Raw genomic sequence first — 13,632 nt, forward strand, 5'->3', positions numbered from 1 at the left:
GTTAAGGTGATGACAGCGGGTGTAACAGAGCCCTTTCTGCTGGACACTGGTGCTGCAAAGAGTTCAATTATGCATTCAAAACTCCCTGGCGCGCCTTTGTCTGGCGAAATGAATGTTTCAGTAGGTTTTTCTGGCGCCCCAGTTAGGAACCCGATTTCTAGTCCTATGCCCCTTTCTGTTGGACCTTGTGAGCTAAAAGCACCCCTCATCCTAACGACAGGTTGTGGTGAAAATCTGTTAGGATTGGATTTGTTAAAAAGATTGCATGCAACGCTATATTGTTCTCCCTCAGGAGTACAACTTACATTAGGTAAGAAAGTGATTTCCCCAATATATTTGTCAAAGAATGCATTGCCGCCTGAATTGTCATCCCTTCCGGATGTCCTTTGGGCTACTGGTCCCAATGATGTGGGTCTTTTGGAAATACCGCCATACGTGGTCACTTTGAAAGCCAATGTCAGATTGCCACGCATTCCCCAGTACAAGATCTCCAATGAAGGTCAGAGAGCGTTGTTAGCAATTGTCAGCGATTTGATTAAAAAGGGTGTAATTGAAGAAACAAGAGGCAACGTTTGCAACAGTCCTGTTTTACCTGTTTTAAAACGAACGGACCCTTCACAGCCACCTGTTTACAGATTTGTGATTGATCTTAGAGAGGTAAATAAGATTGTTGTGCCACAGTTTCCAGTTGTCCCTGATATAACTGCCTTGTTAACTATGATTCCAGCTTCCGCTGCATGGTTCTCAGTGATCGATTTAAAGAATGCTTTCTTTAGCATCCCAATTGCAGAGGAGAGCAGAGACATTTTTGGCTTTAGTTTAGGAGGTCGAAGCTTCCGTTTTAAATGCGCTCCACAGGGCTACTGTGAAAGTCCATCAATATACAGTCAAGCTTTAAAAGCGCAGCTTGATGCACTTGTTTTACCTAGTGGCGCTATCCTTATTCAGTACGTTGACGATTTGCTAATCGCCGCGGATACTGAAAAGATTTGCAAAGAAGCTACTTTGTCATTGTTGCGTCATTTGTCTGCCTTTCATCACAAAGTGTCTCTCTCAAAACTGCAATATTGTCGACAAGAAGTGACCTACTTAGGTCATCTCTTATCGAAGGAGGGAAGGAAACTGACCCCAGAAAGAATTCAAGCCATTGCACAATTGAGCGTGCCAAGAACACAGAGAGAAGTGCGTGCTTTCTTGGGCATTACTTCATACTGTAGGCATTGGATACCGAATTTCTCTTTGCTGGCAAAACCTTTGTTAGCATTAACATGTAAAGACACACCGAATCCTGTCCCATGGTCTGAAGAGTGTCAGAAAAGTTTTTGGGAATTGCGAAATGCATTATGTTCAGCTCCTGTGTTGGGTACCCCTGACTACAGCAAGCCTTTTACATTGTATGTTCACGAAAAGGACGGTTGCGCATTATCAGTGTTAACACAGCCTTTTGGCGACAGACCGCGTCCATGCGCATATTTTTCGTCAACCTTGGACCCGGTAGCGAGGGCATTGCCAAGTTGTTTGAGAGCTACAGGCGCAGCAGCTATGTCTATTCGACAGTCTGCTGGACTAGTGATGGATAATACATTGATTGTAATGGTTCCACATGCTGTGGACACATTGTTAAACAGGACCAAGACACAGCACTTAACTAGTGCGCGATTGTCAGGATATGAATTGACACTGTTGGCAAACCATATACACATAAAGAGATGCAACACGTTGAATCCAGCTACATTGTTGCCGATTCCAGCAGACATAGATGAGATTGAGCAACATGATTGTCTGTTCAGAACAGAAGAAGAGACGAAAGGAAGAATAGATCTTAAAGATACTCCCCTAACTGAGTGTGATGGTACTTTATGGGTGGATGGTTCGTGCTTCAAGCTCCCGAATGGTGATACGACTGCTGCATATGCTATCACGACTTTGCACACGATTGTTGAAACTGCACGTGTGCCACATAATTCGGCTCAAGCAGCAGAATTAATCGCCCTTACAAGAGCATGCGTGTTGTCTGAAGGAATGAAAGTGAACATATATACTGACAGCCAGTACGCCTTTGGCGTGGCTCATAGTTTTGGGCGATTGTGGAAAGAACGTGGGTTCCTGACTTCGCATGGAGCTAAAATTCAGAATGGCAAGTTGGTGAATGATCTCCTTGAGTCACTGACCCTACCGTTACAAGTTGCAATTATGAAATGCAGTGCGCACAAGAAAGTCACTGATGATGTTGGTCGTGGTAATGCATTTGCTGACGAAATCGCGAAAGAAACAGCAAAAGATGTGAAGACTCGAATGTATGTTGCAGGCCTTGCAAGATGGGTTGGTGATGTTGGAATGTGTGAAGACACGATAGAGAGTGTGAAGTCCCTTCAAGCTGAAGCCACAGAGAAAGAGTTGAGCAAGTGGAGAGAAAGTACGGGTAAATTGGATGAGAATGGTTGTTGGGTTGATTTGTCAGAACATCGGCGATGGTTGCTACCTGATGCATATGTGCTTCCAGTGGTTACTATGGCACATGGAATGGCACATATCATCGTGAAAGGAATCTGTAAGTTGTTGGCTCCAGTATGGCAGAACGCTGGAATTCCCAAGTGTGCAGAGAATGTGGTCAAGAATTGTATGGTATGTTTGAAATACAACCCTGGTAGGGGAACTCCAACTCCAGCTGGTCATTTTGCGCCTCCATCATATCCATTTGAGGTTTTGCAGCTAGATTTTATCCACATGGAAAGGTGCAACAACTTGAAATATGTACTGGTTGTTGTTTGCGCTTTTTCAAAATGGATAGAAGCATATCCCCTAAAAGACAACACTGCTTTATCCACAGCCAAAGCCCTTGTGAAAGAATTTTTCCCTAGGTTTGGAATGCCAAGAATGGTGTGGAGTGATAATGGGAGTGAATTTGTGGGTCGAGTGATGAAGAATGTGTGTGAGGGGTTAGGGATCAAGCAAAAGTTCCACGCTGCAAATCACCCCCAATCAGCTGGATTAGTAGAGTGCTACAACGGCACTCTAAAGCTCAAACTGGCCAAAATCCAGGCGAGCTCCGGTCTTAAATGGCCTGACGCTCTGCCTTTAGCACTCCTATCCACCAGAATGACCGTACACTCACGAGTGGGACTTAGCCCATACGAGATCATTTTTGGCCGCCCGGCCAATGTATGGGGTGTGCCAAGACCGACAAAATTCAGCGAAATCGAACATCCAGTACTGCTTGACTATCTGTATGAATTGACGGTTAATTGCGTGTTTTACACCAACAGGTGCATGATACTCTCCCCCAGGCCTCTGAAGCTCCAGGACACCATATCGACCCTGGCACGTGGGTTCTCGTGAAGAATTTCCAGCGAAAGAGCAACGATGAGCCCCGTTGGATTGGCCCTCACCTCGTACTTCTATCGACAAGATCAGCGGTTCGAGTAAAAGGGAAAAATAATTGGATTCACGGCGCCCACTGTAAACGGATCCCTTTGCCTCTACCATATGACCAGTGGGTCCAGGAGGGTATCGCTGATTCTGAAACAGACACTGTACACCGTTTTGTACCATTCAGTGATGCACGCGTGAGAGGCACAACTTCAGCACAAGAAAGTGACGATATTTTGCAAGAAGCTGTGCCACCGTCAATTCGATTGGACACCACAGACCCTGAACTCTTGTTTCAAGACCAGACAGTACCTGGCCGTTTCCGCTACAACTTGAGACCAAGGCCTATGGACAAATAAATATTCCTTTCCCTTACCTTTTTGTTTTTGATATTATAGCTCTCCCATCTGAAGGACTTTCTTGATTTTTGTTTTTCGAACCACCATCCGGGTTCAGCCGCAGGGTCGCGGTGCCAAGACTTTGGGGTACAGGCCGAAGACGTTAGGTCAACTGTTCTGGTTGGTCTAGGGCGTTCCCTGGACTGACAGGCATACTCCTTAGCAGAAGATACTCACCCGCCGCGAGCGGCACGATTAGAGGATGGAGTTTTTCAAGATGGAGAGACCCGCTGAGGAAATGAACTTTAAAACGAAAATATGTAGAATAATGAAGAGCAAACGTTTTGTGTTATTATGTCTGTTTGTATTATTTAGTATGATGGTGTTTACTGTAGGTTATGTATTCTTCTCCTCTCAAGAGCCATTTGCACCCACTGTACAACCTATACCTCCTCCAACTGCCTCCTTGCACTCTTTTCACCCTCTGCCTGAACACGAACAAGCTAGACGTTCCGAGTTTGTAAACAATTCATTCATTCAACTCCTGCACCAGCACCAGCACCAGCTAGTCATGAATACAACCAATTGCTGGGTGTGTGGTTTAATGCCACATACCATTAACAAGGGTATTCCTTATCTAGTGCTGCCGTTTAGCTATAATGGATCGTCATGGGCATTCCAGACCATGTTTCTCTTTGCATTAGATGCCTACTCCCCGCGACAACCGCGTTCCATCAGACCTAGCACCAATAATAAAGCTTTAATGAAAGGAGTTGCCGATATGAGCAGAGATATCGACGCATACTCACCTATTCCCAAGGATGAATTGCGAGCTTATGTAGGTTGGAACGCGACGGGGTATAGCATTAGTCTGGGTGAAAGGCAGCGAAAAATCTCATCCCCAATTTGGGTCGTACCCCACATAGGTCGGTTCTGTTAACAAGGTAATGGTCAGAATCCAAGAGCTCAACTGGGTAAAAGTGACTGTACTGAAAGTACACTTTTCCATCACAGTTTTCCCCTGCGTTTTTGGCTGCCAAGGGTACATATTTTGTCTGCAATGACCGAGCATATACATGGTTGCCCCCTGATTTCTCGGGCACATGTTATATTGCAAATTTGCTACCGCCAACATTTACTGCTGCCTCTGATTATCACAAGACCAGAGTTGTAAGAGGCGTGATTAGTAAGGAGGATACTGCCGGTCAGGAAGCGGGAGACTTCTTTTTGGGTTTCCTGCCGTTTTGGGGACCTATGGTCAATAGTAGGAACCTGAGACAACTGACTCGTGTGGTTGAATCCACTGTTAATGTTACGGCTGGTGCCCTTGGTAATTTGACAGCTGAGCTCCAAGCGGATCGCCTCATGACTTTGCAGAACCGTATGGTTCTAGACGTCATACTTGCAGACCGCGGTGGGGTATGTAAAGTCATCCAATCTAGCTGTTGCATTTTCATACCAGATAACGCTCCAACAGTTTATCAAGCCATCTCCAAACTGCATAAAATATCTGAATCTATTCACGTGGATAAAGGAGATTGGTCACTGGTGGGGTGGTTCTGGGAACTGATATCTGCCTGGGGTTGGAAGATTCTGATGGTCATTGGAATGATCTTAGCCATTCTTTTCCTGTTTTGTCTGTGTATACAGTGTGCTCCTGCGATATGTGGCCTCTGTGCTACATTATGTGTAAGGAAACCTGTATCGAGGGACGAGCTAAGCAATAGGATGATGCTACAGCAACATCTCCATGACTTCATGAATATAGACCTGGACTCGGATTGATATGAGTATAGGTATTGCCTATGTAAGGGCAAAAGGAGGGTCTGTGGTACTTTAAAATTTGGGACCGCGTAGGAGGCAGGGCCCTACCCCTGTCTATTCCGGTATTAGCGAACCGCGAATGGTCAATGCGGTATGTACAAGTGCTTTGTATAACATTTCATCGATAAATGCACTATGTATACGATGTTACACATTGACTTCGTGGGTTCCATCTTAGAGCGGTGGCCATCTTATGGTTGCCCTCACATAGGCTACACATTACGAACAAGTACGGGCCTTTAGAACACATGTGCCTTCCTTTGACTTCTCTGTGACCTGTGCGACTTGGCTCCACCGCCCCAGGTCAGTCCGGTCCCACGAGCTCCCCGTCCTACGGCCACCTGTGATTAGCATCAGGGTTTGACACACCATAAAGCCTCTTCATGAACACAAGTCTCCGGCTAATCTCTTTCACACCTGACTCTTTCTGCTTTATGGCTTGTTTTACAAACAGGAGATGCCCGTGTTTATTGGGGCCTGTTGATATCTGATGTGGGATCTGAGCCTCGCTGGGTAAATAATTGTGGGCTGGCTTAACTGGAATGTGGGATGGTCATCATGACTCTGCCTTTTCGTTTGTAATGAATACATGTGAATGACCATATCGTAAAACGAGGAATGTGTGCCTGAAGCATGATATTTTGTATTTAAGGAGAAGCCTGTTTCTGTAAGTTTAAGCAGTCTCCTGAGAACATACATTGTGTTGTACTTCTCGGATACCTGTAATTGGTCTGCAGCCAATAAATCGATCTTTGACTTCACCTAGAAGACTCTGTGTTTCTGTGGGTCTGAAACAGGAAGAACTCGAAGTCTTAGGGTGTGTTCCCCTGCACCGCTGGGCTTTAAAAACCCAGTACTTCAGTACTTACCACAGGCAAATGACCTTACAGTGAAATTGTGTGCTCAGATGGCAATAGACAAGAGAGTATCTTAAAGATGTTCTACGGGAGACTTGGTGGGTACATCGTACCACTCCTAATAGACTGATGTTGAAGTCTCCTTTTAAGCTCCTGAAGGGGCTGGAGGTTTTTCCAAGCTCAATCCTGTGTGAATTTCCTCTGAAAAGAAGGAGAATGATGTGAAGAGCAGAATGGATAGGTTTTAATGGGAAATCTAACTACATAATTATAAAAATAGGTATGATCAGAAACACTCTGTGAAGTATAAGAAATGGAATGTTGGGGATCTTGTCTGTATTAAGATATCGGGTTGGAGTAAGAAAGAGTAGTCTCCATTTTTGGGTCCATTTTCTATGGTGGCTATAAAGAACAAGCATTTGCAATGCAATAGGTCTCGCATTTGCAAGAGTTTGAGCTATTGACATTGTAAATGATGATGCCTTTTATTTATGTGCTTTGAAAACCTCCAAGCGGTGCTTAAACACACACTTTGTACTTATAGTTGTTGCTTATGAGAAGCAAGGCTTGCAGTAACTGCGCCTCTTTTACATAAACGAATGGCGTCTCCATCCGGAGGTGGTGCAAGATCTCTTTCAAAATTGGAGGGAGCCTTGGTCAGTTAGATCTGTTCTCCACCACCAAGAATGCACAATGACAGCAGTACTGTGTGCTGGAGTTTCAGAGGCATCTCACTCTCACTTTTTATCTCCGATGGAGCTCAGGCCTCCTGTACTCTTTTCCGCTAATACCACTCCTGACCAGAATTCTCAGGAAGAATAGAATAGACTGGGCCCAAGTCGTTCTCCTCCTGAACAAGAGCAATGGTCCTCCGATCATGTTGTCTCTGTGGGAGGATCTTCTGTTTCAGCAGCAGGTCAGGGTCTTGCACCCGAACCTGCATTCCCTTCTCCTTGATGTGTGGAACTGGAACGGTAACAGTTGGCAGCCTTCGACCTTCCTCTCAAAGTCTGTGATGTTATTCTGGCAGCCAGGAGCCCCTCCTCTAAGACAGTATATAGCTGTGGTTGGGACAGATTTGTGACATGGAGGTCATTCAAGAACATTGACCCTCTTTCTGCACCCAAGTTTTTGTTGTTGTTCTTTCTTTGTTCCCGCAGGGCTCTGCTCCGGGCACTGTTAAAGGTTATTTGTCAGCCATCTTGTCTTTCTTGCGGTTGGCAGACAAACCTTCTTTGTTTAGGTCATCTGTTGTGCCATGGTTTCTTAAAAGGCTTCAACATCTGTTCCCTTCAAGACCATTCATCGTGCCCCAATGGGATCTCAATCAGGTCTTAATATTTCTCATGTGTCAGCTCTTAGAGCCACTTCACAACTGCCCAATTCACCCACTCACCATCAAAATGTCTGTTGTGGTGTCCATAGCATCGGCCAGGAGGGTTAGCAAACTGCAAGAACTTTCAGTGCACCTTGTTTACAAAACTTTCTATTCAGACAAACTGGTTATGAGAATCTGTGCCTCCTTCCCTCCGAAGGTTTCCCACACAGGCCAGAATATCATCTTGTCTACCTCCTTTGCTCCGTCTCACCCTTCTTAAGAAGAAGAGAGACTCCATCGCTCGACCCAAAAAGAGTATTGTTGTTCTACCTTGATCGGCCATAGAGTTCCGGGTGGATGATCAACTGTTTGTTGTGTACATCAAGGCAAAGAAGGAAAAGGCTGTGCAGAAGCAAACCATCTCACACTGGACAGAGCTCTGCATAAACATCTGCTACACATTGGCTAAAAAGCAACCTCTGAGGGCTTGCACGCTCATTCCACCAGAGCTATGGCTGCGGCCATTATATTAGGTCGTGGAGTCCCTGTCCTGCCCATCTGTTTGGCAGCAACATGGTTTTCACTGCACTTTGGTCTGTCGTGATGGGCATTTTGCTCGTTCAGTACTGCAGGATCTTTTTTTGACTAATCTCTTCACAAATCCACCTATGGGGAGCTGCTACTTGGATATCTATTCTAAGGTATGGAATCTGCAAACAGAAGTCACTATCAGATCACATTTACCGATCCTCCCTGCTTTGCAAACTGATTTCTTTATAGGGTTACCCTTCTTGAGCACTTAGCACTGCACACCAGTGCATCAGCATTGTTTGTGACTCCATGCTTCTGGCGTGGTAAGTCCCAAAAAGAAACTGATGTCAGTGCACTGGGTGACACCTTTATAGGCACCATGCACGTCACTTCCGGCATGACTGACATCGACGCGGAGCTCAACGATGCCACCTACCGGCAAGCAGGGGTGTAGCTCATGAATTTTTAGATCCAGTCTGACACCTTCGGAAAAATACTAAGGTAATGAATCTGTGGCTTGAGAGAGTTTTTACCAAATAAGGCATTACTGAAGATTAGTGACTTGTTCTTTAGAGCTTGGGTCAAGAAGCGATGATGTAAGGCTCAACCCAGCCTTCTCCATGGGGGCGAAGATGGACCTGCCCTTGGCCCAGCGTGGCTTATGCATGTCTTGCGCTGCAGGAACCCTGCAGGCGCTTTATATTGATGGTGGTCGCTCCTCTTCCTTGGCGTCAGGTGCAGTAAACTGCAGGGCATTGTGGGACTAATAGTCCCCCAGCATAGTATGGTGTCGCATGCAGCTGGAACCCTACAGGCGCATTATAGCTCATTGGTGGACTCAGGTGCAGCAGACTGTAGGGCATTGTGCGACTAGTAGAAACGTGGCGTGGCGCCCCCTGTTCAACCTCACTTCCCTCATCAAATTCAACGCCCAGCACTGAGGAACTTGACAAGGTAGTGAAGTTTTGGAACTGCTTTGTTTCTTAGGTCAACAGCAAGTACATGGGTTTCTTAATTGCACTTAATTGATCCAAGCTCTGAGAACTGGCGTGAGAGATGGACAGAGGAATTCGCAAAGATAACACATCTACAGGCCTTTATAGACAAAGAGACCAACGCATGTATAGATAGATGCCCATGCACAGAGACCAATAAACATACAGGCAACCGTGCACTCAGCCACAGACATCCTTGGCGTTCATGTGAACTCTGCTGTGTTAATATAACTGAGCGACGTGATTCTTTTTAGTCCTGTCTCAATTAGAAGTACTGCAGACAGCGACTGACATTGTTGGGCTAAAGTTTATAGAAATTGAGTGTGATGGGTCTGATACAATTATGCAGATTTTCAGTAAACATAGCAAAACATACCAAGATTAAGACAGAAACAAGAGTAGCTCAACTATCTTTAATTGTATTTAAAATATTGATCACATTTCCACTTTAAGGGAGGATGAATATGAGCAGTAGCCAATACACTGCAAATTACTTTCTTTTTAGGTATTCATTTGAAAATGATTGATGCTTCTGTTGGTCACTGTTTTATGGCTTTTTATGTGTAACAGGGAATATGCTCCCCAATTTAATCTAGAAAATAGCAACTTAGATACGACTGCAAATTCGCAAATTGGGGTCGAGGAATTCTTAGGAGCAGGAAGGGGTGTGGGTTTGGGAATAATTAATTAGAGGTATTCTACTGATGTAGTATGCCTGCAAAGGCATTAAGCAATGTGACAAAACCATGACAAGAGAAATGGATATATTTGAACGTAGAAAAACCGTGGTGGTGGATATTTCGATTTATTGGAAACTGGTAGGAGGCAGGGAGAGGATTTGGAAGCGGGCAGAACCTTAGGCAGTACCTGTTAACCAAACGAGTTCTAATTGCATGGAACAGCCTTCCAGCAAAAGTAATGAAATAAAAAAGTGACAGTTTAAAAATACTAAACAGAATGAGTGAGGGATTGATATAAGTGAGTAACCAAGGTCTGTCACAAGAAGGTAGAAAGTTGCAGCTTGGATGGACCCACCAGTTCTTTTATGGCTTACGTTTGTATAGTTTTATTTAATCATCCCTACACATTTGGAGAGGGGGACATCTGTTCTTATGTGTTTTAAGGGTTGCCATTTTTGCAATTCAGTTTTATTTACTGTCATTTTGTCTTGTCCTTCCTTAGGGCTGATGCCCGAGCTGTGCTCAAGTCCCCAGTGCCATTCCTGCAGGGACTTCGACTTTCCGAAGATGGCACAGACTCTTTCAGCAAACACTTTGAGAGCATCATGGAGTCCCACCGGGCCAAGGGCACCTCTTACACCAGCTTGGATTCCATTGACGCCCTCTCTTCCCCTGGCCTGAATCAGAACAGTTTCTTCTCCTTTGACCTGCCCACTCTTACTCCGGAAATACAAGACGAGATACGCCACAATGTCCGGCTCATTGAGGAGAACTTCGCACCGCTGGCCCACCTGGACCCAGATTCAGGGACCAGCTCCACCACTGACCCTGCCTGGAATGAGAGGGAGGACGAAGAGCTGCCAGGAGTAAGCAGCGGGACTTCGAAAGGTGTGACTCGCAGCCCCGCCAGATCTGAGGATAGCTTTATCATGATGCAATCAACAGTCATGAAGTAAGTCAAATTAAGATCCTTCTGAATTATGAGCTCCAGAAAGAATGTTTAGAAGTTAGCATACTTAAACATTGTTTTATGATTTTGCAGCTGTGCCCCACCATGTTCCTTAGGACCAAATGTACGAAGAGGCAGGTATCAAGTAATGGGTGCAAGTTGGACATGGGCTTCTTGCAAACTCTGTAATTTTGTGATGGTCTCTATGTACTAATAGTTGGCATCACAAATTTCCCATTCGCAGGGGTCACTGAACAACCTCTCTGATAAATATTAATCAGACAGGTTGCTATTTGCCACACCCTGCAATTTTGTTATGAACACAGGGATGGTGGCTTGCAAGGGACAGCAGACAACAATCCTTGTATTTGCATTCCCAAATGGGAAGCTTTTGATTATTGAAGTAGCCTGCAATCCATACAGTAACAGGTGCTGCTTTTAGGAAAAGATCCCATTTGGAAAGACACCAGGAGAGCAAGCATTGGCCTCTTGACCACTATTTTGGTGTTGCAAATCACATAATTTTACAGATAACAGGGTTTGCAACCCCAAAATGGTTTTGTACATCTAACCCTACATGTATTTTACAGGCAGGGAGGTGGCAATACAAAAAAGGAGCATTGATGTATTGATTTAGAGTACAGTTTTAAAAATTTCCAATAAACTGTACATTCCTTATTTGTTTCACTCTGCCAAAGTGCTACTGAACTTTTTTCAGCATCAACCAAAAATAGAACCTCCCACAAAGTGGGAGTTCACAAATATACATTGTATGTATTGCTTGTTAAAACTTTGTTTTGCAAAGAGACTTTGACCATGAGCGCACAAGTCCTTACTTTGGTACTACTCTTTCTCTTTATTAATGTGTTGATGAGCATGAAGTATGTGTTTTTGGATACTCCCTTTTGGCTTTTATTTGTTGTTTTTCGGGATAATGCTTTTGAACTTGCAGTCAGCATGCGGATGGAAGAGCCTTAATGGAGCGAAGGCCCGCTTGTTAAGTCCTGATAGCTATTGTGGAGGCAAGGACAAGTGACAAACTCACAATTTCCCTTTGGCTAATATGCTTTGGTTACTGTATGACCAGATGTGAGGAGGGCATAACCTGCCCTACATCAGGAATATCTTTGGAAAAATGTTTCGTTTCAACATTTGATTGGGTCTGTTAGTGAAGCAGTGTGTATGTAAATAGCATTGCTACTGGCTAACAACAAACTTCATGGTGTTTCTCAGAGATTGAAAGTTGGGACATAGACACATGTTTATTGGAAAATCTAAAAATTGTGTTGTTTCATTAACATTGCTGCAATACCCCACAAGTAGAGCTCGGATTACATACAATTCAGCCGTCAAACAAGTTTACCACCTGGCACAATTCTTTGTTGGTCGCAGCACATTAAAAAAAGTGAGGGTTCACAACATTGAGTAGCAGAACTTGCAGGGATAAATAATAGAGGGAAGGATAAGCCGAAGCGCTCTGATAGATAGGGGGGAAAGGCAGTGGGTTTTACTGTAGGGTTTGGAGCAGCTTAGTTGTGATATGATAGCAGTGATATTACTGAGGGGATTTCTGATAGGGACTTCTAACCTCAGATTCCTCACTTTTTGAATATTTCCCAGGAATCAGACTGGATCTAGAAAGCATTCAGCATACCTCTGCATGCCAGAAGGTGGCATTGTCCGGCTCCGCACTGTCTCCCTTTCCCTCCGGAAGTGACATGTGGAACATATATAGGTGCCACTCCTGTGTGCTGATTCCAGTTCATTTCTTTCCACTTCTCCAGGCAGAGATATGGAGCTCTCTTTGTGTCTCTATGAGATGTTACCTCAAAACTTTCTTTAGTGTGCATGAGATTTATCCCCAAAAAACAACAGGTTTTAAGCCCTGCAGGGACTATTACTAACAAATGTCTGTGACAGATCACCATCTGGTGTGCCTGTTGGTGGATCGACAACTCAAAGGCCTGCAGCAACTGTGCATGGATGAATGCGAAAGTCGTCCGGGAACGTGAGGTGAAACTTTGTCACCAAACATAAGAAGACTCCTCACCGGGACTGTTACAAGTCACGCTCCACATCAAAGGTCTCGATCTCGGTCCCGTTCCCGGAGTCCACAGTGCATTTCCAGATGTCGGTCTTCTTCGTGCTCCAAGTCCTCAGGTAAGGGAAAGAAACACAAGAAATCGAAGCTGTATTATGCTCCCTCGTGCCACTGCCATTTGCCTCAGCAAGGGCAGTGGTGGCGCCACCTTTCTCGATCTCGCAACCGAAGTCAGACAACTTTGGAACCGATCCTGCAACTGGTTCTGGCACAGCCCAAGTTTTCGCGGCCTTCAGCCACGGCGCATCATATCCCCTCCCCTTGATTTGTCACAAGGTTGCAACACTCTGCATTCTGTTTTGGGGACATATTTGGATAATTACTGTATACGGGTGATGAATTCGCCAGGCTGTACCAAGATGATAGTTGGTACGAGGACTTACAGGAGGCTAGTGGCCTCAAAACCTCCCTAGAGAAAGGTCTTTTTTCTACCCCTGGAACAGTCACAGAGAAATCTGCTTTCAACGCCATGGTGATACATAGGGTGGCCGAAGTTCTTGACCTCCAGCTCCACAACTTGGAGGTTAAGGAAGTTTTTGGCTGAGGTGCTTCAACCGGAGCAGACATCTTTGAATCCACTTCTAAGCACTGACGGATACCTTAGTGGGGGCTTTGACCAAACTGTTGTGTCCAGGTACCCACACCACCTCTCCTAGTGTAATGCTGCATC

The 13,632-nt window shown here is 44.9% G+C and overlaps 1 protein-coding gene across 1 annotated transcript in view; it reads left to right on the forward strand.

Annotated features, from left to right (window-relative positions):
* PSD (pleckstrin and Sec7 domain containing) overlaps positions 1-13,632 on the forward strand; it is an 809,922-nt gene that overhangs the window by 307,760 nt on the left and 488,530 nt on the right. Inside the window, exon 5 of the mRNA XM_085603917.1 lies at positions 10,415-10,864. Coding sequence (XP_085460043.1) covers positions 10,415-10,864 — 450 coding nt within the window. The remainder of the gene's footprint in view (positions 1-10,414; positions 10,865-13,632) is intronic.

Source organism: Triturus cristatus, chromosome 1_2 (genome assembly GCF_964204655.1).
Source record: "Triturus cristatus chromosome 1_2, aTriCri1.1, whole genome shotgun sequence".
Taxonomy (NCBI): domain Eukaryota; kingdom Metazoa; phylum Chordata; class Amphibia; order Caudata; family Salamandridae; genus Triturus; species Triturus cristatus.